At 40.3% G+C, this 26,766-nt stretch overlaps 1 protein-coding gene across 1 annotated transcript; it reads right to left on the bottom strand.

Moving 5' to 3' along the window:
- Positions 1-4,510: 4,510 nt before the first annotated feature.
- Positions 4,511-23,557, bottom strand: LOC117479793 (mixed lineage kinase domain-like protein). The gene is made up of 11 exons (XM_034126877.1): positions 23,337-23,557; positions 20,549-21,002; positions 13,538-13,615; positions 12,038-12,218; positions 11,772-11,872; positions 7,604-7,739; positions 7,349-7,433; positions 7,111-7,250; positions 6,969-7,018; positions 6,144-6,281; positions 4,511-4,833 (listed from the first exon to the last, which is right to left on the bottom strand). Exons 2-11 carry the CDS (start codon positions 20,994-20,996, stop codon positions 4,784-4,786), a joined length of 1,407 nt encoding a protein of 468 aa, XP_033982768.1. The 5' UTR covers positions 20,997-21,002; positions 23,337-23,557; the 3' UTR covers positions 4,511-4,783.
- Between the last annotated feature and the right edge of the window lie 3,209 nt (positions 23,558-26,766).

Raw genomic sequence — 26,766 nt, 5'->3', positions numbered from 1 at the left:
ACAGCAGAACACATGTATTATACTATAAAGTAGAGCAATCCAGGGTCTGTTGTTGAGTGCTAGTAACAGTTTGATCACGGGGGACTTCATTGTGAAACCCACGTGGGTATAATGCCTTCCAATCTGTGATAGAGGAACTTGGTTGTGGGATTTTATTTTTATAAAATACATTTATTTTAGACACTGAATAATCGTATTTTATTTTATAGACATAGATTTGATTCTTTTAAAATCTGTCATGTTTTAGATTAATTATCAACATGTTAACCATTAATTCCATGATATTAAAGGTTGTGCAGCTCGCTGAACCTGTAATAGGTGACCCGACAGTAAAGAATACATATATTTATAACAAGTTTAGCTAGTTCCAGAGTAGATAAACGAACTAAGTGTGTTAGGGCTAAAGGCCCAGACACACCAGGCCGAAATCGGCCGTCTTCGGTTGTCTGACGACGAAGCGTGCCCTGTCGCCCAAAGTCAATTTGGTGTGTCCCGAACCCTCGGCCGTGACACGTCTTATTTGGCCTTTCACGGTCGACACACATGGTGTGTCTGGGCCTTAACTCTTAGTGTATTTTGCTCCGCTCAACGGTCCGTCACAGCGGGGGAGCTTTGATCCGGAAGAGCTGCGTGTTCTCCGTCAGCAGCAGCTGATCTGATCTCTGATCTCTCTCTCGCGTCCGGTTATACTTCACTCGCGTTTATGTCCAAATCTATCAGATCTAGCTAGTTCTAGCTAATGATATGACTGCCTGCTTATCAAAGGACCTAAACAATAAGCGTTGCTTGGCAACGGCGTGTGGCCGCAAAGTATAGCGCAGCATTATGCATATGTTTATATGAGGGGTCAAAATCCCATGCTCATAAAATGCTCATATATTTTTTTCTCTTCATTCACCACGCCCCAAAATAAATAAATAAATATACCAATTTTAGGAAAAGTAACTAAGTTTGAGCAATGTGGATTTTATATGAACAGAGTTACACATATTTCAAAACGCGAAGTATAATAACTGCAGTTTGCCTCCCTGTCAGAATGACAAAGATCGTCAGTGAAGCACAAGCCCATGTTTCTCACTAAATTGTAAGTACAACTTATTAAAAAGATCAGTTCAATGCACTAATGTCGTCTTAGTGTTATTGCATGATGTTGAAATTGGTTTGCCATGAATTTAGTGATGGATTGTAAACATTTGAAATGTAGCATTTAAGTGTTTCTCAGTTACAATGTTGTTGTTTTAATAAATCAGACACGGATGGTGCAGCGCTGTACTGTACCTCTTTACCTTTTCCCCTAACAAATAGTTTTTGCGCTGATCAGGGGGTACTTGGCTGAATTTTCTTTTCAAAGGGGGTACATTATTGAAAAAAGTTTGAGAACCACTGATCTAGGGCAGGGGTACTCAAACTTTTTTATTAAAGGTCCACTTGTGAACTTTATACAAGGTCACTGGTCCGGATCAATGCCAGTAATGTCACCCCCCCCCCCCCCCCGGAGCGGAGCAACGAAACTGAAATTAAGAAAATGTTTCTTACGGCGCTCTATGCATGGGGCCCCCTTGAGGGGGTTTCCCGACATGTCATTGCAGTAAATTAAAGGGTGTTTCATGTTGTCGTTGCTGTGGACCTTCTTAATCTACTTTCTTTGGGGGCCCCCTTCTGGTCCAAGCACTTGCCTGCCTTGCCTGTCGGCAAACGGCGCCCCTGTAATATACACACACACATTCAATACATACATACAGTATGATGGCTTGAACTAGTGGGAGAAATGGCACTGTTTGTCTGTAGTCAATGCCTTGAACCTCGGCAAAAAAGGCATTAGAAGCATTAGAAAGTCAAGGTAAACTTGCGGTTAACTTGCGGTCTGCAATGCGTGTCACGCTCGCACACACAAGTAAATATATATGCACGTTCATTCTCACAATCAGACAGGCGTCAGACACAAGACGCGCGTACACAATGATGTACATATATTTATCAGAATCAGAATTATTATTATTATTTTTTTTTAATAATCTTTTTTTATTTTTTATAATGGGACACAGGGTTCGGTCCGGATTGATTTGCAGTTCGGTCCGGATCCGGACCTTGGTCCGGAGTTTGAGAAGCCCTGCTCTAGGGGAACCCCATTTTTAAGGGGTGTACGACCCCCTCCAGTCCACGAGGGGTCTCTGTGTGTGCGTTCTGTTTGCTGGCCAGAGATGGCAAAAGTACACACATCCTTTACTCAAGTAGAAGTACAGATACTCGTGTTTAAAAATACTCTGGTAAAAGTATAAGTACTGACTAAACGTCTTTAATCAAGTAAAAGTAAAGAAGTATGGGCTTTCAAATGTACTTAAGTAAAAAGTACCCATAACTAGCATCTGTTTTAAAGAGTACCTGACCTCCCTTTATATTAATAGAACAATAATGTCATTGTTAGCTAATGAATGTTTCCATGCTGAACAACGGCAACATGACAACGTTTTCATTGGTCCCTCTTCTTTAGAGAAGACCAGGAAATGATGGATACACGGATCGTGTTCAAATCAATAGGCACGCAATGACTCTAAATAATAATGATCACGCCACCAAACACACATTCAAACTAAAGGAACCAGCCTGTTTGGGAAATGTGAGAAGTAGAAAGTACAGGTATTTGTGTTCAACATGTAAGAAGTAGAAAGTACAGGTATTTGTGTTCAACATGTAAGAAGTAGAAAGTACAGGTATTTGGGTTCAACATGTAAGAAGTAGAAAGTACAGGTATTTGTGTTCAACATGTAAGAAGTAGAAAGTACAGGTATTTGTGTTCAACATGTAAGAAGTAGAAAGTACAGGTATTTGGGTTCAACATGTAAGAAGTAGAAAGTACAGTAAGAAGTAGAAAGTACAGGTATTTGTGTTCAACATGTAAGAAGTAGAAAGTACAGTAAGAAGTAGAAAGTACAGGTATTTATGTTCAACATGTAAGAAGTAGAAAGTACAGGTATTTGGGTTCAACATGTAAGAAGTAGAAAGTACAGGTATTTGTGTTCAACATGTAAGAAGTAGAAAGTACAGGTATTTGGGTTCAACATGTAAGAAGTAGAAAGTACAGGTATTTGTGTTCAACATGTAAGAAGTAGAAAGTACAGGTATTTGTGTTCAAAATGTAAGAAGTAGAAAGTACAGGTATTTGTGTTCAACATGTAAGAAGTAGAAAGTACAGGTATTTGTGTTCAAAATGTAAGAAGTAAAAGTAAAAAGTCGTCAGAAAAATAAGTAGTGGAGTAAAGTACTGATACCAGAAAAATGTACTTAAGTACAGTAACAAAGTCTTTGTACTTCACTACTTCCCACCTCTGTTGCTGGCTCTAATTTGTGTTACAGGTGTTCAAGTCGTCCACCTGATGAGCCACACCTGGGTGCCTGGGGATAAAAGGCCAACACCCTCCCATACTGCCGGCTCTCATTCTTTTGTTGGCCTCAACTTTGTTTATGCACATTTTCACACACACACACACACACACACACACACACACACACACACACACACACACACATACACACACACACACACACACACACACACACACACACACACACACACACACACACACACACACACACACACACACACACACACACACACACACACACTGATAACTGACACTGATAACTGACTCCCACGATTGTTCAGGTTCGTTATGTCCTTTGGATTTTTTACATTGTAAATAAATATGCTTTTTGTTCCACTTAAACTTGCCTGGCCTCCCATCTTTGTTGCAGCCTCCGGGCTGTACACAGTATCATTCATGTATTTGACATCCATCCACATTTGGAAATCATTTACCAGTCAAAGATCATTATCTAACATACTCACACTTTGAAAATTCACCTGAAGACATGTCAGCCACAACACACACGTTGACTCAAGCACCACTTTTATTGGCATAGAGAATCAAGGTAAACGTAAAAGGTACAAAAATGAACCTTTAAGCTCGTAAACTTTACGTGTACTATATAGAAGTTATCATCAGGTTTTATCTCAGTTTAAGGAAGAGATTTCCCACATATAAAATAACCAACGTTTCCAGTGTTTCCGCTAAAGCTTTGGCTCCTTAACATTCAATGGACTCACACTTGGACATTTACATAAAAATGGGAAGTTAAAATGTGTTTTTCCCCAATAAATGGCAGCAGCTATAGCTCAGAATGGCTAGTGTCAGCAATGCCAAACATTATCCCGTTGCTTTCATACTTCCTAACGGTTATATTTCTCCATAAGACATAGTTTGAACACCATACACTTGCTTTACAAATTCCCCAAGTTTTCAATGAAGACCCCATGATTGAAAACAAAATAACATACAGTATCTTCTATAAAAACACATCTTCCAGCGCAATTGTTTTGTAACACAACATCAGGTTTTAGTGTAATGCCTGCCAAGATAATGATGTTCAATGTTTGCTTTAAGAGGCCTATGTTTAATTGGGCTTTAACAAGCGGTGGTGCGGATCAGAAATGCCCTTTTTTTCCACAAAATTGCCCCTGATCTGATACATGCAGTCTCATGCACATTTGAACCAAAGACAGGACAGCTAAAGTCCCGAATAAAGAATGGCTTTCACAGTTATACAGAGCTGCAATAGTGTGTTTAGTCTAAGATAGGACTTAAGAACCGTTAGGAACCAAATTGTGCAGTTGGAAAAGGCTTCTCCAATAGAACAACTTTATAAGTGTATCATATCATTTGGTCTCCTGAGGATATCAGGGATCAGAAACCCTGAGTACTGCAGACTGAGAGGCATGAAGGCTTTACACCTTCTCCAACTGTGTCACCCATGTTTTCAGTTTATCCACCAGCACTGTGGGAGAGAGAGATAGACACCATATTAGTATTGTTATTGTTGGAGAAATTCTACGGTTAAAGGGCCCTACTGTGCTTTTTTTGTGTTTTCCCAGAACATAGTGACTTCACTACGTAACACTCACACTTCTATTGGCTATAGCGCTCCAGCACATTGTACGTGATAGGCTAAGGGGGACATCTCTAAGTGGTTGACCAATCACAACAGAGCCGGCCAGCTAACCAATCAGAGCAGACTGGGCTTTGGTTTCAGACAGAGGGTGAAAAGAGGTGCTGCAGCACAGACAGTATGAGAAAAATAAAGAGCTTTTTGAACATTAAAGCATAGAGACATGTAGAGACACTACATACTGATATACACCTGGACATCAGCAGGAGAGGACTCTTTAAAGTAGAGACACTACATACTGATATACACCTGAACATCAGCAGGAGAGGACTCTTTAAAGTAGAGACACTACATACTGATATACACCTGAACATCAGCAGGAGAGGACTCTTTAAAGTAGAGACACTACATCCTGATATACACCTGAACATCAGCAGGAGAGGACTCTTTAAAGTAGAGACACTACATACTGATATGCACCTGAACATCAGCAGGAGAGGACTCTTTAAAGTAGAGACACTACATACTGATATACACCTGAACATCAGCAGGAGAGGACTCTTTAAAGTAGAGACACTACATACTGATATACACCTGAACATCAGCAGGAGAGGACTCTTTAAAGTAGAGACACTACATACTGATATACACCTGAACATCAGCAGGAGAGGACTCTTTAAAGTAGAGACACTACATACTGATATACACCTGAACATCAGCAGGAGAGGACTCTTTAAAGTAGAGACACTACATACTGATATACACCTGAACATCAGCAGGAGAGGACTCTTTAAAGTAGAGACACTACATACTGATATACACCTGAACATCAGCAGGAGAGGACTCTTTAAAGTAGAGACACTACATACTGATATACACCTGAACATAAGCAGGAGAGGACTCTTTAAAGTAGAGACACTTCATACAGTACTTCTTCCACCACTGCAACTGTCACTCGATGCACTATTATAACTATGCACTGATTGGCTTAAGCTGAACAGCCAACCAGAGTTAACTTTGAGGTTTATTTGCTGACAGTGCAGGACTCACCGCATAGAACATGGCCAACAGACACTCAAAATTGGCGGACCGGCGATAATCTGCTTGGTGTGTCAGGGCCTTAAAGTCTGTCCCTTGTAAGACAATCTAGCAGATACATGTTTTACTTAAAGGTGCACATGGTGATGGCGGTAAGTTACCTCCAGCAGACGGTCTCTGGAAGGGATCGTAGGCCCGGCAGGCGTTGATCAGAAGTTCTAGTTCTTTGGGACAGTCGTCAAGCCGCTCCTGGTATTTGTCTCCGAACACTTTCTGATGGACTTCTTTACGGGTCAAACCTGAAAGAAAATCACTAACACAATAAGGACAAAAATAATAAGCCCGCGTTGTAGTTTTAGTCATGCTAGCAGCACCATTTTAGTCCAAACCTTTGGATGGATTGCCCTTCTGTTCAGACATTCACGTTCCTCGTTCTTAGTCAATGTTTCTGACATTTACAGACCAAACAATGTATCTAGAAAATAAGTTAATCGTGCAAGAGTTAGGTGCAGCTGTGCTTTGATTTCATAATTTTTAAGTTGTTTTTAACTTCTAGTAATTTCTGTATGTGATTTAGATCAGTGGTCCCCAACCCCTGGTCCGTGGTTCATTTGGTACCGGGCCGCACAGAAAGATTGATTGAATGCAAAAATAATTGATTGATTATCAGTCTGAAAGATGTTTTATTTAGAAAAATGACCGGATACATCCGTCTGTGCGTCTGTGTCTCTTGACACATTTCATTCCGGTGCGCTCCGGCAGCACTACAGCCCTGTATCCCCCTATACTTTGAATGGCGGTCAGTGTAAATCTTGTCTCCCATGAAACCGGTCCGTGGTGCAAAAAAGGTTGGGGACCGCTGATTTATATGACAGCATTTAATCTTTTTCTGTAACGGCGATCAACCATGAGGTCCTTTTTTTTTAGATGTTGCAATTACATCTAGAGTTGGAGAGTCCTGGCTGTTGTGTTCTGCAGATACATACCGTCAAAAGGTTTGCGTCCAGTTGCAACTTCCCAGAGGACGATTCCAAGGCTGAAGGGCAACATTTCAAAGTTATCGTACAGCAGTGAAAACAAACATGCAATGTCTGAATTAACCTGATGTCCAGAGTGACGGTATCTGACCTGTAAACCTCACACTCTTTGCTGTAGTTGTTAATGTGTTCCAGCAACTCAGGAGAGGAGTAGGTGAAGGACCTGTTCACCCCGCACCTCGTTGGCTTTCTCAGAGACGTCTCAGTTTGTGTAAACTCAAAGCCTCCCAGCTGAAAACCACACCAAGACTTTATTAGTTTCCCCCAACGCCTTAAATCCCGCCAATCATTGGACCGTCAGCAATCCCAGCATGCACCAGTGTCCGTACCTTGACTGTGTAGCCGTCAGCTACCAGAAACTTGCTGCTGTTGATGCATCCATGAACTTTACATTTTTCTTCAGACTGGTGAAGTCTATAAATGACACAGATGTTATCATCATGAAGGTACATTTTATCTTTTAAATTCAATTAAATACAATTCCTTTATTGTCATTGTACAGGTACAATTACATTTAAAAAGCAGTCAGTGCATAACAAGCAATAATGAACAGGGCATAAAATAAATGATTATGTTATTCTAACCGGTAAATTGCCAGCGCTGCGTCGCGGCACATACGAGCTTTCTGGTTCCAGCTCAGTATGCAACCAGAGTCTAGAACCTCCCGCAGACTTCCCTTCTCACAGTACTCCATGATGATGAGAAACTGAGGTTTAGGTCCTGCAGGAAGTCACAAGGCAACCTCACATTATTGTCATTTTAAAGGAGTGGTGCAGGAATTATGTATTTTTGTAGGTAGGTTGGACCAATAAATGCAATTGCCAGAACAAAAAAGCTAACGATAGGCTATAAAGGAACTACAGAACGGTCACATGACTTCACGTCACCACCGCTAAGCTAAAGGAGGCTAATGTTGGGCTATAAAGGAACTACAGCACAGTCACATGACTTCACGTCACCACCGCTAAGCTAAAGGTGGCTAATGTTAGGCTATAAAGGAACTACAGCACGGTCACATGACTTCACGTCACCACTGCTAAGCTAAAGGAGCAACACACTCTCACTCCCTAAGCGTCCAGGAGCGACGCTTGGTCAGGGTCCCGTGGCGTCCAGTTGTGACGCGCCGAGGCTCCTTCAGCTTCATAAACGGACGCAAAGAGCTTTCAACTGATTGCAATGTATTCCCATCGGCGGCGGTATTTGACGCTTAGGGAAGCACGGCATTCGTTTGTGTCGGAGGCTGTTAAAGGCAATGTGAGCGTCCATTCCCATTGGATAACGGAGAATTGTACACCCGGAAGTAAGTATTCCCCTTACTGTCGATTGATTTGACAGTGATATCTCCACTACTCATCAACTCAAAGACACCAGATTATCCTTGTTAATTAAACAACATTGATAGGTTTTAGTGTGTGTTCAATGCTTTTGTCACGTTTTCCCCTTCAATTCTGAGAAACAAGTCGTTTTCTATGAGTTTTGGATGGCCGAAGACATTACATTACCCACAATCCTCTGTAGCAACCATAGACTGTATACAAAAATTAAATAATACATTATTTTGAGTGTGCTTGCTTTTCTCTTTGAAAGTCATCACATAACGGCATTGTAATACACGTTTCGGCTGCATTAAATATGACATATCTGCCGTAGTTAACTCTGCCCTGATGACAAGACTTCTAGACAAACAGGAACTGCCGCCAAAACTGAAAACTTGACGTGGATCTTAAATATATAAGCAATTAAACAACATCTTACATTTCTTTTCACACAATACGTCTCCTTGCAGTATCAACACTAATTCGGCTGACTTTTATATTTGATCCAATTGGTAGATAGGCTGTATTTACGCCATAACGGTGCACAGCTGATAGAAAGGGACACCTACTGGTTAAAGCACGTTATTGCATTTTATAATTGTATTATTAGATATGAATAGGATCCCTAAAGTATATTCTTTACTCGTCGTTATTCTCTACTAATAGTTAATTAAAGACTGTATATAATGACTATTTTGCACATCCCATTCAAGATTTCAAGATTTTCTAAGGTTTATTGACATATCATATTATACACAACTACGGTGTAGTTATGCAATGAATGAAAAACTTGGGTCGCAGGTTCTTCAACAGTGCATTACAAGACATCTATCAACAGGGGTGCACACAACTTTCTCAGTGAGGTACTCAGATGAGTACCTGGAGTCATTGTTTGGTACTCCAACTTCTGGCGATTGTCAACGGGGGGTGGCAGTGGAGTACAGAGCTTCATGACCGCGGAGCGTGTGAACGTTGTGATCAGCTGTTTTAGCGCAGGGCTGCTGTACAGACCGACGTTAACAGCAGCCCTGTCTGTGCACACGGCGACCGACCCTGTCGTCCGGTGATCTAACCGCCTTCTGGAAAAGCTTCACAAGTACGTCGGTACGCAAATGCGCTTTGTGACACAAGTGACGGTACGCATTTCAGATTGTTGCCGCGCATGCGTACCTGCGTACCAGTTATGTGCACCCCTGTCTATCAATATGTGTGTACCTCCACCATTACATTGTCATATTCTGCACATTTCTTATACTATCTACATACATCTTATAAGAGTATAATACATATGTATAATATCAGTTAAAATAAGTGCTTAAACATAGTTAACATGGCAGGAAAGCAATATATTAGACGTTAAGTACTTTGTCAGGCTTAATATTTATCTGTAGATACAAATATCACTGTGTGTGCTGTGTGCTCTGCATGTGTGACCATCAAAGAGGGTTTCATCCCTCCATATTCATCTTCTATACCCCCAAAGCTTTTTTCTTATTCAAAAGAAGACCTTAACCTAAAGTATTCTTTAATGTTTAAATAAAGCCTTATTAGTTTGTCTGTTTTGCACATCCTCCTATTCATATCTAATAATAAAATTATAAAATGCAATAACGTGCTTTAACCAGTAGGTGTCCCTTTCTATCAGCTGTGCACCGTTATGACGTAAATACAGCCTATCTACCAATTGGATCAAATATAAAAGTCAGCCGAATTAGTGTTGATACTGCAAGGAGACGTATTGTGTGAAAAGAAATGTAAGATGTTGTTTAATTGCTTATATATTTAAGATCCACGTCAAGTTTTCAGTTTTGGCGGCAGTTCCTGTTTGTCTAGAAGTCTTGTCATCAGGGCAGAGTTAACTACGGCAGATATGTCATATTTAATGCAGCCGAAACGTGTATTACAATGCCGTTATGTGATGACTTTCAAAGAGAAAAGCAAGCACACTCGGAATAATGTATTATTTAATTTTTGTATACAGTCTATGGTTGCTACAGAGGATTGTGGGTAATGTAATGTCTTCGGCCATCCAAAACTCATAGAAAACGACTTGTTTCTCAGAATTGAAGGGGAAAACGTGACAAAAGCATTGTACACTAAAACCTATCAATGTCGTTTAATTAACAAGGATAATCTGGTGTCTTTGAGTTGATGAGTAGTGGAGATATCACTGTCAAATCAATCGACAGTAAGGGGAATACTTACTTCCGGGTGTACAATTCTCCGTTATCCAATGGGAATGGACGCTCACATTGCCTTTAACAGCCTCCGACACAAACGAATGCCGTGCTCCCCTGAGCGTCAAATCCCGCCGCCGATGGGAATACATTGCAATCAGTTGAAAGCTCTTTGCGTCCGTTTATGAAGCTGAAGGAGCCTCGGCGCGTCACAACTGGACGCCACAGGACCCTGACCAAGCGTCGCTCCTGGACGCTTAGGGAGTGAGAGTGTGTTGAAAGGAGGCTAATGTTAGGCTATAAAGGAACTACAGCACGGTCACATGACTTCACGTCACCACAGCTCAGTCACATGACTTCACGTCACCACCGCTCAGCTAAAGGCAGCTAATGTTCACAGGGATAACGTGTATTACTCTTATTTAGTCATATTTTAGCAATTGCCCTTTCCAAGACCAAGAGGACATTCTCCAGTGAGGTATTTACCAGAGGTGGGGACTCGAGTCACATGAATGAAATGAATCTGAAGTTTTTGATCTGTTATAATGATAAACTGAAGCAATTTCAAAATTAACCCAATTAAGTGAGTTTTAAATCGTCCTACTTAGTTTATAAGGAAATTATGAAGAGGAACAAATTAAATGATTTGAAAATGATATCTATGTAGGTGCTGACGCTGTTGGCGGTTCTAGTGTTAACAGAAATTTAAATTAAATATGTGTAATGGCAAATGCCATATATGATTTTCTTACCTGGAATTCTGCCTTTTTGAACAGACTTTTTGATTGAGTCCTAGCTATATTGTCTGCAGTTCTAGGGTTAATATTGATCTAATATGATTGTCGTCTAAATTAGATTTCAAATGATTAACTGTGTATGTAATGAAGATCATAGTGTGGGTTGAATCCATTTTCATAACCACTGTAAATGCGGAAACTGGGCTTATTCATCAGAATTTCGTATGACTTGACTTGACTTGCTTGACTCTCACCACAGTGACTTGGGACTTGCTTGATACTTGTAGGTCAAGACTTGAGACTTGCTCATGACTTGCACATGTAGGACTTACTCCCACCTCTGGTATTTACTGATGCATTTTGTGTCTAAGAACCAAAGTCTCTTCAGCTTGTGTTAACCACAGACCTTGACTTCAAGACAAGGAAATCAGACAAGGTACAATGCTGACTCATTTTCCGGGTTTGAGGACTCATTGCTGCACCACTCTATATTCAGAATTTTACATTTTACAGTCCACTCACCCGTCTCGTCCTCGACACAGATGCCAAACATTCGCAGGATGTTGGGCGACTGAAACACTTTCATGGTTTCCACATCCTTATTGAAACGTTTTTTCACCTCGCTATATGTCAGTGGCATGGAGGAAGGAAAAAAAAAAAAGGAACGGTAACAGACATGCTGTATCTCCTCCAGCTTGTCTTAAAGGTGAATAAATCCACCAAAAGAACCAAATGATGAATGCAATTAGGAAAAAGGAAATTGGTATTGTCGTGAAATGTGCACAGACCTTATGTTGGTGGTCGCAGGGTCAGTGTATCTCTTGATGGCCACTGGGAAACTACGGTAGTCTCCTTTGTAGACCTCTGAGGTTGGCGTTGTCATGAAGGGCTTCTTGGTCAGGCCGTCAAGCTCGTATTTAAGATCCTGCTGTTTGATGTCCTGGATGCCCACATCGTAGGGCTTCTCCACTGTGAAAACATGGTTCATAGTTTGGGTCAGGATTTGTAATGTAAGTCCATTATTCTATCTCTTTTAGCTCTGGTTTTGGTTTCCTCCAACTACTAAGGCAATATAGATTTATTTATATAGTAGGTTTCAACAACAAGGCAATTCAAAATGTTCTGACCAGTGGCGAGCCGTCAGGGCCCTCTAGGCCGTCTCTGAGGGCCTAAGATATTCTAAAAAATAATATTTTAAAACATAAAAAAGTTATATTTTAGTTTTAACAAAATAACTTTTTTAATTGTATTTAAAATAACATTTCCAAATAAATAAATCCTTCGAATCTGCCTGTTCAGTTTCTGTTGGAATGTGAAGGGTTAAATGCCGTCTCTGCGAGTTATGTGAAGACGGGAGAGCTTGTTGGTCCCTCTGTACATTCACAGAGGGCCAGCTATAGTAACTCAATGAGAGAGTAATGTCAAATGACAGTACAATTGACCAATCATATCTTCCCTCTAAATGGGTGGGCTTTATTTTCGCGGACTTTATGACAAGTTCCGCCTGCTGTGAAGTTTATGCATGTGTATAAAGTGGTGCAGTGACGCGTCCTAAAACCCGGAAGTAAGCTGCGCATGGGTTCCCTCGATAAAAAAGCAATGGGATTTCTCCATAGGGTTTTGGAAAATAGCTCCAAATAAGGTCTGTGGAAAACAAACCTGTTTGATAAATGCACGTTTTGTTCAGCCGGATAATATCCACATGTCTACCCTACTTTTATAATTTTCGAATCATAAATCTAATCGATAGATTTATGATCAATAGATGTATAATTAGCATAAGTTCGTTCATGATGTCAGTGATAGTGATGACATCGTTGCGAAATTATTAACCGAGTCATTTTCAAGATTGAGTTACAATGATAAATTGGAGTGGCAAAGGATCAGCTGCATGACCCCGCCATCAAGTGCTTCATCCAAAAGGACAGGAGGATGGACTTTGTGTTTAAGTGATATGATCATCAAAGGTAGGCCTAAGTCATTTTCAATGTGGGCCGCCGTGCCGACTTCATTCATTTGTAATTGTTACTTGGCTGTGGGTGCCCTGTCATGAGAGGTGTTTATATAAATGGTGTTGTTTTGTGTGGTAGAGGGTCGCTGTCATTGATGTGTTTTGCACCCCGGGCCGTTGTTTTGATATTCCGCTATACGCTGTGACGTAATAACTATTTTTTTTTTTTCGAGGCAAGGGGGGTGTCAGAGGGCCTAGGTATAAAAGTCACGGCTCGCCACTGGTTCTGACGTATTGATTATTATGTATATGATATGTATGTATATGCTCTACTCACAGACTTTCAAGGCCTTAATAATGTCTTCCTGCAACTTGTGTGCTAGCTTCTGCTGCTCCTCCATATACTGCAGTAGAACTGAGGAACAAACAAACACGTATAAAGCAAAACAGACAACAATAATGCACCAATTTCCTGCCCTGATTTCACACAATATCTTACAGAGGGATGTCATTTTATGTCACTTTGTGATGGCACAATGTATTTTTGGGTTTTGCAACCATTACCCAATAACCAACCAAGGTAACCCCCCCCCCCCCCCCACCTTATCACCTGAATCTCCTCCTTGAGCAACATTGTGTTTTTTTAAACTAACCATCTCTCAGAGGGGCGTGGCCAGCAGCAGCTCATTAGCATTTAAAGCTACAGACACATAATCAGCACTTTTGGAACAGGGCTGAAACAGAGGGGATTATGGGATGCTGCAATTATCTGTTTGGTGTTTCAGCCAATCAGAGACAGGTTCTGTATATATCTGAGACCTATAATATATTGTTCATAAAGAGGATAATAGGGGACCTTTAAACTTCAAATTAAATAAAGTGGGCTATTAAGCTAGCGAATGTTAGCTTTCTATCTAACTAGCAAATGTTAGCTATCTAACAAGCTGGCTAGCAACGATAACTATACCTATCAAGATGGCAAGCAAACATTAGTTATGTGCTTTACAAGCTAGCTTAAATTAACTACCTATCTAACAAGCAGGTTATCGTATGTTACCTATTGTGTCTACCGTTCATGCCGTTCAAGGGCCATTTACATTTTTTCAACATCCTCCGAGGGCCGTACAAATTATTGACCTCTGCTTAAAAATACTAAAATCACAGCCCATTCATTTGGCCTTTCTTTCATGTTGTGCAAAGAAAAAGCAACCTCTCAATCCAGATATCTTGCCATGACTCGCGCATGCATTCACGTGCACGGTTGTGGCATGACCACCAAAACAGAAAGATATGGACACAAGATGTGTGCAAATGTATTTAGTTTCCTATCCATGTAAACATGATTTAAGTGGGGGGTGGACCTAACCTCCTCTAGGGGGGTCCGGGGGGCATACTCCCCCGGGAAGATTTTTTTTTAAATGTTGAAGTTAAAAGCATCAATCTGGTGCACTTTGAGAGCAACATTAAGAGATCTATGGAAACATCTCTCAACACCCATATGAAACAGAACTGTAAGCAGATTTCTGTTTCTTTATGGATATTTTACAAATCACTCCCTTTCAAGCTGTATTCTTGTTTATTAATAACAACTTTTTTTAACTGTCATTTAGTATTTTATACCTGTTTACTTTATTCTCTTATTTTTTTATGATCATATAAAGATGTGCCTTTACCTCACTGGTTGTAGAAAAAGCTTCTTATATTCGTTAGCATAGCTAGCTAACCAGATGCTAATAACAACAAAGTTATTGACTGTATGATCAGTATGACAGATGAGCAGATCGCCACTGGGCTTACAACTAAAGACAGAGCCACGCACAAACTGCGGCGTTCTGGTGCTCTCCGGCATAACTGCAACCCTATGGAGCTCATTTCCTGCCATAACTCCACAAACAAACTAAACAGGTTTTACAAAGGCCTCATGATTCACTAACAAACACAATGTGGTTTGCAAATACAAAACACCATCTACAAACTAATGCATTTAGTTTTGCAAAGAAAAAACGTATCTATCAAACAAACACATAACATTTTTCTAATAAATCATGTTTCAGAGACAAATTCAGCATAGGTTTTACAAGTACACACATTTTTTTTACAACTACAACACTTTTTTTTACAAGTACAAAACTTTTTCTTCTCACGGCGGAATATTACTGCCAAAAGTCACGTGACTCACTCACGTGACTTTTGGCAGTAATATTCCGCCGTGGCTGGATCATACACACTCACACATGCTCACTCACACATGCTCCACGGCAGCAGGGGGCGCTACTGAGTCCATTGGGAAGGCGGGAGGTTGAGCAGAGCATGGAACAGCCCTTGCCAGCCTGATGACAGCGGTGTTTCTATGGAGCTATTTCAGGGTCATAAGTTTTGATCATTCAAAAAAATATAATTTATTTGAAAGTTCACGTTTTTATCCTAAACCAAAAATAAGTATTTGAAATCATTTTTCAGGTTGAATATTATTTTGATTCAGTTCAGCAATATTTTTGAATAAAATATTAATTTTCATATTTCACTTTTGATATTTGAATCCTTATTTTTTTCAGTTGCAGATTTTACGTTTTCAGATTCAAAACAATTCTTTTTTCAGTTTCAAATCTTGTTTTTTCAGGTTTCACATTGCTTTTCACCTTCAGATCGTTTTTCACTTTCAGATCTTTTTTTTTTCGCTTTCAGATCATTTTTTTCGCTTTCAAACTTTTGGCCCTGATGTTGCTTGGGGGGGGGGCGGGGCTTACCAAAGAGTAGTTTGGCATCCTGAGTGACAGGCCTCCCTCTGTCATGTTGCCTTCATGGATGTTACGTAGCGCGAGAAATATAACTCAATACTTTCTATACACAATACTCCCGTGATTGGTGGGAAACAAAACTGATACCAGCATCAAAGTTCCGTTAAGCGAGCTGTTGAGCATCTTAGTTGGCAACAATCAAGGTATAAGAGCAATAAACTGTACTAGAATGTGAAATTACGTATCCGCAACGAGCCAGCAGGTTGTTCTGGTTGACCTGACGCACATCCCCCGCTGTCTCACGGAGAGATACCGCAGGTCCTTCCTTCCTGCAGCGGTCAGACTATACAACCAGCACAGCCCCTAGTAGACCCTGCACAAAACAACACAGACTATAACACCTTGATACAGTTGATAAATACCAACTATGTGCAATATTTGCAATATGTGCAATATATATGCCGTTAAAAACTGTGCAATATATACCTGGCTGCTAAATCCACAGGGTGTGTATTATGTAAAATGTGTAACTTTAAAACAAATTATAATTTATTTTTTTAATCTTTAATACTTTTTGTATGCATGCTTTAGGTAACATTAAGCTGTCTTTGACTCTTGTCTGCTGTAACAATGTAAATGTATCCCCTGTGGGACTAATAAAGGCATACATGCCAACCTTTCCAAATCCAAAAGAGGTAGGTTTGCGCGCGGCAAATGTGCACGCCCAAATTAGGTAATCAGAAGAAATGGAACCCCAGTAATTACATGTATAAAACATGTATTTAACATATATTGCATCATTTTATGCATTTTTCAGAAAAAGTGGTAGTTTGGTAAACAGTGACATCAACGACATGTTTGGTCTGTAAAATGCCCGAAAAGTAAAAGAATGGGAGATAAATATCCCAAAGTCTCCACATTTTATTATATTTTTAATGTGTTTCTGGTCCTCTTTCAGTTGCATTGTTGGAGAAGCCTGTGACATAAGATTTTCAACGACATAATTACTCTGTAGCTATGTTAGTTTGACAATAAAGAACCTTGAACCTTGAACCTTGACAGTGTAGATCAGGGGTGCCCAACCTTTTTTTAACCGAGAGCTACTTTTAAAGTTGCCAGTCTGCCGAGATCTACCAGTCCAAATAGAGAGGCGCAGCCATTACTGACAGCCTACTACCAGGTAAATACACACTTCTACTTGTATAAAACTGACCTTTGTACGATTAATACTTCATAAAATACTGCAGATCCTTTATCTTACCTCTTTCTAATCTACACACATACAAGTATTTAACTGAAGTTACACAACAGTGTTGTTGATACAGAGTTGGAGTTTATTCACACGTCACAAACTACAGTGGGTAATGTTTTCAAGAAACATTGAACAGTGCTGCCACATATGATACAGGAAAAAAAGAAAAGACTCTGAACCCTTTCTTTGCCATTATATAAAAATAGTGTTGCTACAAAAGTATAAATTAGTTTGACTAATAAGACAACTCAGATCTGAAGCTACTGTACACAGGAATCTGCTGCCAAAGTGCAATAAAAAAGACAAAATTAATAGAATCAAACCCTTTTCTTTTTTTTGCATTTTAGTAGAGTATAAAAAGAAATGCCTTTAAAATAGGATGCAAGCAACACTAGTTTCTTAACCTGAATTGATAATAGACTATAATCAATTTAAACAGAACAGATCTTAAAGTTTGCATTCTTATACCATTTTGTACAATAATTATAATGAATAAGTTCAAACAAACTAAAACGTACAGCTGATTAATAACGGTATCTAACTTGAGTTTTTATTATATCAAAAACCTGTTGAAATGCTACTGTTATTTGTACTGTCCCCATAAAGCGCGTCGGCAGCCTCCAGGAATGCTTCTTTCACAACTTCGCCGTCTTTGAAAGACTTCATGTGTTTCGCAAAACGTGACTGACACGATAAGATGCTATGGTAGCAGCCTTGCTCTTGTTGTTGGGCCTGGTGAAAATGGACTGCTGTGCATTTAGCTGTCCTTTCAGGTCCCTCACCTTTTGGGAGCGTAGGGCAGAATTAGGAGGGAATTCCGTCTCGTAGCGCTTGTGCACTGTTTTGAAATGCCGCTCCTAAATTACCCTTCTTCGATAAAGCTACGCTCGCATTGCAGATGAGACAGGTGGACTTTGAATTGGAATAGATACAAAAATAATCATCCTCCCCACTCGGAGTGAAAATTATATATTTTGGGCTCTTTTGCTTCTGCCATAATTGTGGTCTTGTGTGTGCGGACTGCACAGCAAACTAGTGCCCACTGCCTACCAGCCACGCCCCGATAAATCACAAAGCTTTGATGCGTTCAAGTGCATTATTCTGGCACAGGAAGATTATGTTATAGGACATTGTAGTGCCGAGAGAAGGGAGTCGGAGGCGGTGCATCGGAGGTACAAATCTGGCTTTAATGAGGAGCAGAAATCGACATGCTGTCGGGTCGAGCCGAGAAGAGTAAGAGAAAGTGAAAGGGACACACACACTGTAGGTACCCCGGAGGTACCGTCAACATATATGTCCGGGCGGAAACAATACCCCCAACCTGTAGTTCCATGCGTGAATTATGTACCCTAGTTAAATAGTGGTCACTACAACATTAACGATAAAACTGAATATTGTCGTTCTATTTTTAGACACATCTCGCGATCGACTGAAACACAGAGGACTGTTTGTATGATGGGATCACAGACACGCTGCAAACGGTGTCCGCCAAAAGTCGAGTCCAGTGTCTATGTAGTGTCATTTTTATTTGTTATAGTTTGGGAAGATTGAAAATCGGTAGGGAGAGTCAGCTAAATCGGTAGGCGGTAGAAACATGTCAAAAGCGGTAGACTACCGCCCAAATCGGTAGGGTTGGCAGGTATGTAAAGGTATTCTGATTCTGATTCTGATTGCAAAAACCAAGCCAATACAATGCTGCGTTCATGGAGCTACGTGGAAGTGGGGAAGGACAACAATTGATTGCGGATACGTAATTTCACATTCTAGCACAGTTTATTGCTCTTATACCTTGATTGTTGACAGCTCGCTTAACGGAACTTTGACGCTGGTATCAGTTTTGTTTACCACCAATCACGGGAGTATTGTGTATAGAAAGTGTTGAGTTATATTTCTTGCGCTACCTAACATCCATGAAGGCAACATGACAGAGGGAGGCCTGCCACTCAGGATGCCAAACTACTCTTTGGTAAGCCCCGCCCCCCCCAAGCAACATCAGGGCCAAAAGTTTGAAAGCGAAAAAAAAAGATCTGAAAGCAAAAAAAAAAGATCTGAAAGTGAAAAAAAACGATCTGAAGGTGAAAAGCAATGTGAAACCTGAAAAAACAAGATTTGAAACTGAAAAAAGAATTGTTTTGAATCTGAAAACGTAAAATCTGCAACTGAAAAAAATAAGGATTCAAATATCAAAAGTGAAATATGAAAATAAATATTTTATTTAAAAAAATTGCTGAACTGAATCAAAATAATATTCAACCTGAAAAATGATTTCAAATACTTATTTTTGGTTTAGGATAAAAACGTGAACTTTCAAATAAATTGTATTTTTTTGAATGATCAAAACTTATGACCCTGAAATAGCTCCATAGAAACACCGCTGTCATCAGGCTGGCAAGGGCTGTTCCATGCTCTGCTCAACCTCCCGCCTTCCCAATGGACTCAGTAGCGCCCCCTGCTGCCGTGGAGCATGTGTGAGTGAGCATGTGTGAGTGTGTATGATCCAGCCACGGCGGAATATTACTGCCAAAAGTCACGTGAGTGAGTCACGTGACTTTTGGCAGTAATATTCCGCCATGAGAAGAAAAAGTTTTGTACTTGTAAAAAAAAGTGTTGTAGTTGTAAAAAAAATGTGTGTACTTGTAAAACCTAAGCTGAATTTGTCTCTGAAACATGATTTATTAGAAAAATGTTATGTGTTTGTTTGATAGATACGTTTTTTCTTTGCAAAACTAAATGCATTAGTTTGTAGATGGTGTTTTGTATTTGCAAACCACATTGTGTTTGTTAGTGAATCATGAGGCATTTGTAAAACCTGTTTAGTTTGTGGAGTTATGGCAGGAAATTAGCTCCATACACCCTGTCAGACGAGACATATACCACGTGATGACACGTTAGGCTCGTGTTGTGTTCAAGGACCCTGACCTTGGCCAGGGAAAACAGGCACTCGCTTGTTTAATTTTTTTGCGGTCTAGATTTCTTTAATTTTTTTCTTTTTTGCGTGTGTTTATAAATTACCTCGAGGGCCGTACCAAATGGTCTGGCGGGCCGTATACGGCCCGGGGGCCGGAGGTTCCCCACCCCTGCTTTAAAATCTCAAAGTATTGCCTTAAATTGCCAAATATGTTTTGTATGAATAAACTATTCACTTATTAGTAATCTAAATGGTTAGTTTGTTACCTGGAAGAAGTGTTATTACCTAATGAAAGTACATTTAGAACATCTTACAAACGTTTATTTGGCAAGCTAAAGTTGATAAAGCTAATGATGCTATGCAAAGTAATTGCAATTACGCTCTAACTGGAAGTTCGAACACAAATCAAGGTTCTGAAACTCTACAAAGCCACCATCAGTTTGCCCTCACGTATCTTCAGCTCTCTGTCATCCTGCTTCCTGTCCAGCTCGTCCTCTTTCTCCCTGGTGGATTGTTCAAACCCCTTCAGCAGGACGTTGCCTTGCTCCACCTGCAGAAATACTGAAAGGATCTTCAAGGCGTCGTCGAGGCGGTTGGTCAAGCTGTTGAACTCGTCTTCGTGGTTTCCACACTTCAGCACTCGCATCATAAAAGATGCCCCGGAGTATTTCTCCATGACCCCCTTCGCCGATTGCAGAGTGATGTAGAGTTCCTTGAGGCATCGTTCTACATCTGCAGAGGTTTGTCCCTTCTTTCTTTGCTGGATGGACTTCACCAGATGCTCCAGAGCTTTGACGCGTTTGCAAACACGACGGCATTGCTCCTTGTTGGCCTTCACATTCTCCACCAGGGAGTAGATCTGGGAGGCGATGGACACGATGATTTTAATGCTGTCCATGAGCAGCTGGAAAGAGGGGAAAATCCATTAAATCAAAGCAGAAGCTGAACTGAAGCTAATGCATTGATTTTAATTTGACATTTTCTTACCTAAAGGGCACATATTTTGTTCATTCTCAGGATATGTTTACATACTTTAAAGGGGCCCTATTATGCTGATTTTCAGGTTTCCCCTGGGGAGTTCTATTGATCATTAAAGGTCCCATGTCATGCTTTTCCAGTTATTACCCGTCCCCTTGTGTGTTATGTAGCTTCTTCTGCATGTAAACGATGTAGCGAGTAAAACTCTAACACAGAAAAGACCTGTCTATGCTGCCCCAGAACGCCTCGTTGGAGATTTCTCTTTTTCCATTTTTTTCTTCCTGAGTATAAAGACGTAACGATACCCAGGTCCAAATGGACCAATCCGCGGAGCTCCTCAAACCCACTCACTCAGCCTTATCTTTTCTCAGCCGCGGCTCCGCGGATCTCCGCACACACACACACTCACACTCACACTCACAGCCTGTCTGTGAGTGTGTGTGTGAGCTCAGGCTGAGTTCCGCGGTGTCTCGCAGACCCCACGCAGCAACCAGGAAACGACACCAGTAATCCAGCTCACACTGTCCGCTCCTCGAGCCTCAAAGGGCGGAGCAGCGAGCCGCACAACGTCCCGCCAACACGGCACCCAGACCCCACGCAGCATTCTCATCTGTTTGTCATTACTGGTGTCATTTCCTGGTTGCTAACAAACACCATTGTAACACATAAACACTGATCTTCAGCTGTAACGGTGGTGGACTCATCAGAACATAGTGGGCGAGCTGACCAATCAGAGCACAGTGGGCTCATAGGGAGGGGGGGGGCAGGAGCTCCAACAAGGCGTGTAGGACAGAGAGTGGATACACATACTATACAGAGATGCTGTATGAGAAACCAATGTGAGTTTGGAACATTGAACAATGTAAATCTATTCTAGTAGACCTCAACAATGGAATTATGATCAGAAATGGCCAAGACATGGGACCTTTAAATCAGCCAATAAAACACAGAACACGTAATATAAGAAAGGTCACACAGGATAAAAAGCTTAATTATGAATGAATGTATAAGCAGAATTATGCAAAGTGGGACATCTACGAAGCATGCAAAACCAGTTTAGACAGACACATCTTAAAATACACAACAGAAGACAGGTTAAAACATGAAGGGATGCAATCCTACAGACACAACGCAAAGCAAGAGAAGCAGACAGAGCACGCATGAACAAGCTCTGATCCTGCAGAGAGAGACTGATAAAATCTTACAGCCAGACAAATAAATACTAGTCTGTTTACTTTCTGCCATGCACATACCTGCATGATGACACACAGAAGGAGATGGCATTATCATTTGCTAACTATCACATTGGTTTCATTACTGCTGCAGATATTTGGTCATAAACCAAAGAGATATTTATCTTTACAAACTGAAAGCCGACATTGTCCTCCTAGCTATTCTGTTGACACGGCTAATAAAAACACTACCCACTTTTATGAGTAGAATAAAAATGTGCCCGGACAAGCTGACCTACATTGATACTCTCTATTTGATTGCACTTTCACAGTTACATTTGAGTGACACATGAACTGTGTTGGCTTTAAGATCCATTTCCCTTCATTTTGATTTAAATGCCTTTTTTTAATTGCTCCTTTGTTTTTGATACCACACTATTTGCATTATCAAGGTGTAAAGCAAGCTGCTAGATTAAAAATACAATTACAATTCTTAATGTAATGTAACCCTAACCCTAATTACACCAGGTGCCCCAATCACCCAGTGCCCAAACACTCCTTCGAAATAAAAGCATAAAACTACTTAAACTAACTCATAATAACACTAAATAATATTACATTTACTATAAACAAAAACAGCGTGAAAATAAATGTTTAACTATTAAATAATATCAATCAAAATATAGCTCCAACACTTTCCTAAAGCTTTCAAGGACACAGATTGTGAGTATGTTTGGATTTCTTGTCCGTCCGACACTCACAAGCCGCTATGACTCAAGATTTGTTCTATTTTTAACAACTTCTTCTTTTCTCTTCCCCCCTGTCGTTCCCACGCATGATAGCTTTGAGTTGCCCGGGGGGTAATAACTTGTCTTTGTGTCCGTCTTCAACAAGTTCACCCAGCGAGGAAAGTTCCTCTTCAGCAAACGTGCAAAACACCAGTCTGTAGTGAGTAAGTACGGCTGCACAGAAACGACTGTAAACATGCTGAATCTGCAGAAGACTGAACAAGAACCAGAGGACAAAAGCAGAGCCGTCTGCAGAGGAGTTTACATGTTGATAAGATTTATAACAAAATCAGTATTTACCTTTTAGTTGATGTAAAGTTTCTCGTCTGAGGGATTTAGCCTAACTTCGAAACTAACTTCTGTCAGCTCTTCCCTCGGCTGCTTCCTCTTATTCTCTGAGTGTTAGTCCTTCCTCTAAGTGTGACTCATGCTCGTGACACACCAAGGGTTTATGTATTTTACCCCTATGAGCAGAAGTGTTAATCACAGCAGGAGGCGCAGAGTAGATGAGATCTGGGGTTCTGACGTAGGATCAGCAGGGGTGGGAGGGAGGAGGTGATCTGACACCTGACAGGGACAGAGTCACATGGATCAGCAGGGGTGGAGGAAACACAAAAAGAAGGGGGAGGGAGGAGGGAAATTAGTTTTTTTAAGAAACTATCCACGAAAACCCTTTTAATCCATATATTAACACAAAGGGTCATAAAGTGTTATTACCTATACAACTTCAAAAGACATCCTTAAATGTTATATAACCATATATTACCAGAAAAGCGTCAATAAGTATTATTACACCACTATTTAGGAACAGTACCTTATAGGGGAGATTACAATAACAATAGGTGAGCAAACAATTAATACAAAGAATGAAGGCAATGGTTTATTAGAGGTCACTACAACAGGTGCACTGACATCTGTCACATCAAAGAGGTTTAGGGGCGGGACTAAGGGTTTATGGCGGGTCATAAATCAATCACTCAACATGTCATAAATAGCAAAGTGACACATACCCTCTCCTTTCTACTACTTGTATCATAATATCATCTTTATTAGGAAATGAATGGTCAACATCTTGTACAAAACACAATAAAACGTGTCTTGTTTTGCACACACAGTTTAATGACTTTAATTGAGGAAACACATTTCCAATAAGCGCAAATCCAATCACACACCATAAACAATGGTATCAATATTTAATCATCGCTTGTTGAATGAGGTTAGTTGAAAGCAATAATATTAAATTGAACCTAATATTTCTTACTTAAAGGTGGGGTAGGTAATTTTGGAGAAACCAGCTTGAGTGCGCTAGAATTTGAAAATACACAGCCGGAAGAAATCTGCTACTTCCTTACAGAGCCCCTCCTCCAACACACACGAACGCGCACATGACCAATGAGGGCACGAGATAAGTTTGTGCACAGATGGAAGGCTGACAGGCAGGTAGGCCATCCAGTTATTTTAGCCGGGCCGGCTCAAATGATTGGTCGTGCTTTTCACAGTACTACGGCTTCCACAGATGACATTTTTTTATGGATTTTTTGTCAAAGCACTTCAGATATTCATTGCTATCGGGATGTTAAGAGCATTCCATGGAATATAACAAAAAGTGTATTTCGAGCTGGTTTCTCAAACTTACCTACCCTACCTTTAATCTTAATATTATTGCTTTTAACTAACCTAATACAGTTATGCAAAATCTGTTGACATAATACATTTAATTAAAGTCAAGGTTTCAGTTTAAACAAACACCAGAGTTGTAACAAACCTGTAGAAACAGAACTAGGAGTGCTCTGTAACATGCAGGTTATTTTGTTGAAAACAAACTGTCACCACTCTGGAGTTGTTTTATAGAAATGAAGGATGCTTTTTGATCAGGGACACAATGTCCAACCAGGGGCAATCCTGCCCCCCCGTTGACAGTTCACGAGCGTGTTCAACCAATTTGTGTGGGCTGGGCTGGGTCAGAGTCCAGGGCTGATTTTCAGTCCCAGTCCGCCCCTGGTTGCCACATTAAGTTGTATATTAAACTGGGCATAGAATGTAGTACCATGTATGGTACATATGACACCAAGATAGTAAAATCATAAAGCATAGTCGTAGCTGACTGCTGCTGAACATTGATACCAAAGTCCATTCAATATAAATATGAAATACATTAACCTGCCTCCAACTTAAAGGTGGGGTAGGTAAGTTTGAGAAACCGGCTCGAGATACACTTTTTGTTATATTCCATGGAATGCTCTTAACATCCCGATAGCAATGAATATCTGAAGTGCTTTGACAAAAAATCCATAAATAAATATCATCTGTGGAAGCCGTAGTACTGTAAAAAGCACGACCAATCATTTGAGCCGGCCCGGCTAAAATAACTGGATGGCCTACCTGCCTGTCAGCCTTCCATCTGTGCACAAACTTATCTCGTGCCCTCATTGGTCATGTGCGCGTTCGTGTGTGTTGGAGGAGGGGCTCTGTAAGGAAGTGGCAGATTTTCTCCGGTCGTGTATTTTCAAATTCTAGCGCACTCGAGCTGGTTTCTCCAAAATTACCTACCCCACCGTTAACTAAATGGAACTAAAATATGTGAAATAGTTTTCCTGCCTGCTGCTTGTCACCACCACATACAACAGGATAGTTTATAATGAGCCTTTTTTTATAAATCCTGTTATTTATCCCTCAATTATTTTTGCTGCTTTGACTTTTGAGCGTCTATAGCAGGGGTGTCAAACTAAAATACACAGTGGGCCAAAATAAAAAAATGGGTACTAGTCGAGGGCCGGACTGGTTCAATGTTTATTGCAAAATGTAAATGTGAAGGAATGTGTGTAATGTGGTCATTGACATTATTCACCCACGGTGGGTTGGGGGTATTGTTCCGCACGGACATTTTAGTTAACCGGACTCCTGTTGATGTGAAATCCGAAAACATTTAAAAAAAATAAAATAATACTTTATTCCGAGTTTGCTTGCTTTTCTCTTTGGAGGTCATTACATAACGGCATTGTAATACACGGTTCGGCTGCATTAAATAGGACATATCTGCCGTAGTTCTGTATTTATAGAGCCCTGATGAGAAGACTTCTGGACAAACAGGAAGCACTGCCGCCAAAACTGAAAACGTGACGTGGATCATAAATATATCAGCAATTAAACAACATCTTACATTTCTTTTCACACAATACGTCTCCTTGCAGTATCAATACTAATTCGGCTGACTTTTATATTTGATCCAATAGGTAGATAGGCTGTATTTACACCATAACATTGATTGTTTTAAAGGTCCCATGACATGGCCATTTCTGATCCTAATTCCATTGTTGAGGTCTACTAGAATAGATTTACATTGTTCAATGTTCCAAACTCACATTGGTTTCTCATACAGCATCTCTGTATAGCATGTGTATTCACTCTCTGTCCTAAACGCCTTGTTGGAGCTCCTGTGTGTAAAATAAACCATTTTAAAAACAACTTAATAAGCTGAAAGAGTAATATTATCAGTCCATGTAAACAACACTTTCTAAACTAGATTCTCTCTTTAACAGCAGTGCTAATGTACGATCTCATAAAGGAACGAAGTTTAAAACATGTTTTACCAGTTGACAGGCGGCCGGTCGGGTCTGAATCGAAGTGAAAATAAAAGTACATTTGTGTTTTAGCCTAAGGAGTTTATCAGAAACATTCTTGGCATCCATTGGTATCTGTTAAACCTGCTCATCCTGTTCAAGTACGATAC

The sequence above is a fragment of the Trematomus bernacchii genome, unplaced genomic scaffold (assembly GCF_902827165.1).
Source record: "Trematomus bernacchii unplaced genomic scaffold, fTreBer1.1, whole genome shotgun sequence".
NCBI classification, from domain to species: Eukaryota; Metazoa; Chordata; class Actinopteri; order Perciformes; family Nototheniidae; genus Trematomus; species Trematomus bernacchii.
The sequence above is the reverse complement of the archived record's forward strand: the minus strand, read 5'-3'. Positions and strand labels throughout refer to the sequence as shown.